Below are 2,726 nucleotides of genomic sequence, written 5' to 3'. Positions count from 1 at the left end.
TATGTTCTCACAGAGTGAGTTGGAAGAGCTTTATCAAAAACTACAATTAGTTGTCAAAAACATCCCTAAGCCGTGACTTTCTTGTGTAGTTTGAAGACTTGAAAGCAGCGTGTCATTCAGGAATACACACTGCAGTGCAACTGGGATGCAGCTTAGAAGATAATGGTAATAGCAGTCTTTAAGATCCTTAGATGAAAGTGGTTTTATAAACATTAGTTAAATGAGTTGCTAAAGATAATTCTAGTCAAGGACTTCAGCATTATTTAATTGCTGCAATTGACTTCAAAACAGAAATATCAACAGATAGATGTAGATGTTTCCAAAAGCAACAAAGGAAACAAGAATAGCTTTCCAAGTAGGTCTAAAGAACATAAGATAGAGACCAAATATCTGCAGTGCTTGAAAATTTTTTTTCACTCATGAAGTGCAAACTGATATTGATAAAACTAATTACAGAAGCAAATGGAGAAAACTGTTTTGTATTATCCAAACAAATACAGATCAGCTAAAATGCATTCCCTTAAAGACAGCAGAAGCAGCACACATGAAGCTGCCAAAAATATTAATAGATTACATCTCACCTGGGAGAAACATACTTACAATAGACTGCTGATGAATGAAGGATAGCTTAAAAACACAGAATGTGCCAATTTCTGTTGCCTCTGATCTTTGTGGAAGGTAAAACGGCTTAAATAGTGTGAGCATGTTGGGGAAAAATGCAGTCAGAGATTCAAGAGAAATTTCTTTGTAAGTTGCTAAATCTTTTCCACTAAAGGTACAGAGCCTGTGACTCTGGCCATGATGTCTGCAGGGATGTTTGGTGATCTGGAAATTGTAATTTGTTACTGTCCGTGGTGCAATTATTTTGTCATTTCAGATTGAAGTCTCACAGTGCCATTCAGTTAGATACAAAAAAAGAGACTGGGCTACCGTTGTACCTGCAGGATACCTACTCCTGTGTGTTATTTGCTTCAATTTCAACAACCTATTTCATGCTGACTCTAGATCTCTTGAAGATATTGGTGCTTTTGTTGTAGATTACAAGCAGGTTGGATGTATAGGTGAAGGTTACAGGGAAACAGCAACACCATGCTGAGAGCCATGACCAGGTGGAGAACCAGATGCAGATACATGATGGTCTTTCCCAAGGAAAAAAATCTGACTATGTGTTGGCTTGGGCTGTCACACTGAACAGAGCTCAGAAGTGACCACCAGCACCAAGTGGTCGCCCTGTGTGTCTGAGTTATTATTACAGTCTAGAGTTATTGCTGGTGGGACACAACCCATGGGGTCCTGGGCATGCAGCAGCCACCACCACCTCACTGGGACATAGGCACCTAGTCAGGATGCAGGCTCCTTCTCCTGGAACATGGGCACCAGCAGGGCACCTGGCAGCCATGGATTCCTGGTCTGTCCCACTTCAGCTCTCCCACTTCCCCTGGGACACGTGCTCTGTAGGCCAGCAGCCAGCAGCCTGGCTTACACTGCTGGCTTTGATGTTGGCTCCCCTTGGTACTGAAAGGACAGGTGCTAACAGGAACAAGAACAAAACACTTTATTGATGGGAACAGCGACATAGGGATGAGGCACCATGGAAAGCTCTCCTATTCCTACATTTTTGTTGTGCCTTCCCCTTGGACGTTCGGTGCCGGTGATGTTTCAGGCAGTGGCGGTAGAAGTGCCTCAGGCATCTGTTCAGCAGGATGGTGTTGGCCTCCAGCTGGCAGAGGAATTCATAGTGCCTTAAGGCTCCCTCTTCCCAACGCTCTGTCCCTATGGAAGATGCGGCCACCTGTCCCCTTCCCTAGGAAAGATAGAGATGGGGGCTCAATGAAGTCAATGGAGGCTTGGGGGCCCAAGAAATTTGCTGGTGGGTTTTCTTCCTCTGGAAGGACTCCAGCCCTGTGGGACTGCTCTGGGTAGTACATTGGGCTGAGGAAACCTCAGGCAGTCCCCATGTCATACTGGAGGCTACCGGAGGCTCTCAGCCCTGGGGCTTGGCATGTCCCTGGGGAAGAGCCAGAAGACCTCTTGGGGCTTGCTGAGGCTTTCCTGCCTGTACTGGGTTTTGTTTCTTTGATGGAAAGCCTTTCTGGCCAAGGCTGTTGTGGTTCCTAGCTTCCCAAAACCCGGTCCCTTCCTGTGTGACGGATCTCGATTGCTCACCTCTTCCTGGGGAGTATTCACCTTCCTCCAGAGGTGAACGGCCATCCCAGTCATGCAGAGCAGCCACACAAATTTGAAAACCCAGTGAAAGAGCCATGCCATGTCCACCGTGGCAAAGTAGTCCCAAGGCTGGTTCAGACAACCGGGCAGGTCAGAGGCCAAGCTCTCGGTGCCACCAGGCCGTTCCTTTGGGCCCTCAGGCACAACACCTCTCCTGACCCTAACCCGGGTTTGGGGACTGTGAAGGCCAACGCTGTTGGGCCACGTGTCCAAAGTGCTCTCAGCACCAGTGGTCTGCTGCTTCACACCTTCACGAAGAAAAGTCACCCAGTCAGGCTGCACACACAGGCAAAGCCCACTGGGAAACAGCAGCGCCATGCTAAGAGCCACGGTCAGGGGGAGGACCAGATGCAGATACATCGTGGTCTCTCCCAAGAAAAAAAACCTGAGTGCACAGGTTGGCTTGGGCTGTCACACTGAGCAGAGCTCAGAAGTGACCACCAGCACCAAGTGGTCACCCTTTGTGTCTGCACTTGCAGTGGTTGCTGATGTGACAAGTC

General features: G+C 47.8%; 1 protein-coding gene across 1 annotated transcript; it reads right to left on the bottom strand.

Annotated features, from left to right (window-relative positions):
• Window positions 1-1,538: 1,538 nt before the first annotated feature.
• LOC139802056 (uncharacterized) lies at window positions 1,539-2,726 on the bottom strand. The gene is made up of 2 exons (XM_071756819.1): window positions 2,167-2,726; window positions 1,539-1,804 (listed from the first exon to the last, which is right to left on the bottom strand). The coding sequence occupies exons 1-2, from the start codon at window positions 2,584-2,586 to the stop codon at window positions 1,556-1,558; spliced, it is 669 nt and encodes a 222-aa protein (XP_071612920.1). The 5' UTR covers window positions 2,587-2,726; the 3' UTR covers window positions 1,539-1,555.

This window comes from Heliangelus exortis, chromosome 13 (genome assembly GCF_036169615.1).
Source record: "Heliangelus exortis chromosome 13, bHelExo1.hap1, whole genome shotgun sequence".
Classification (NCBI taxonomy): Eukaryota; Metazoa; Chordata; class Aves; order Apodiformes; family Trochilidae; genus Heliangelus; species Heliangelus exortis.
This window is presented reverse-complemented; position numbering and strand designations above follow the sequence as displayed.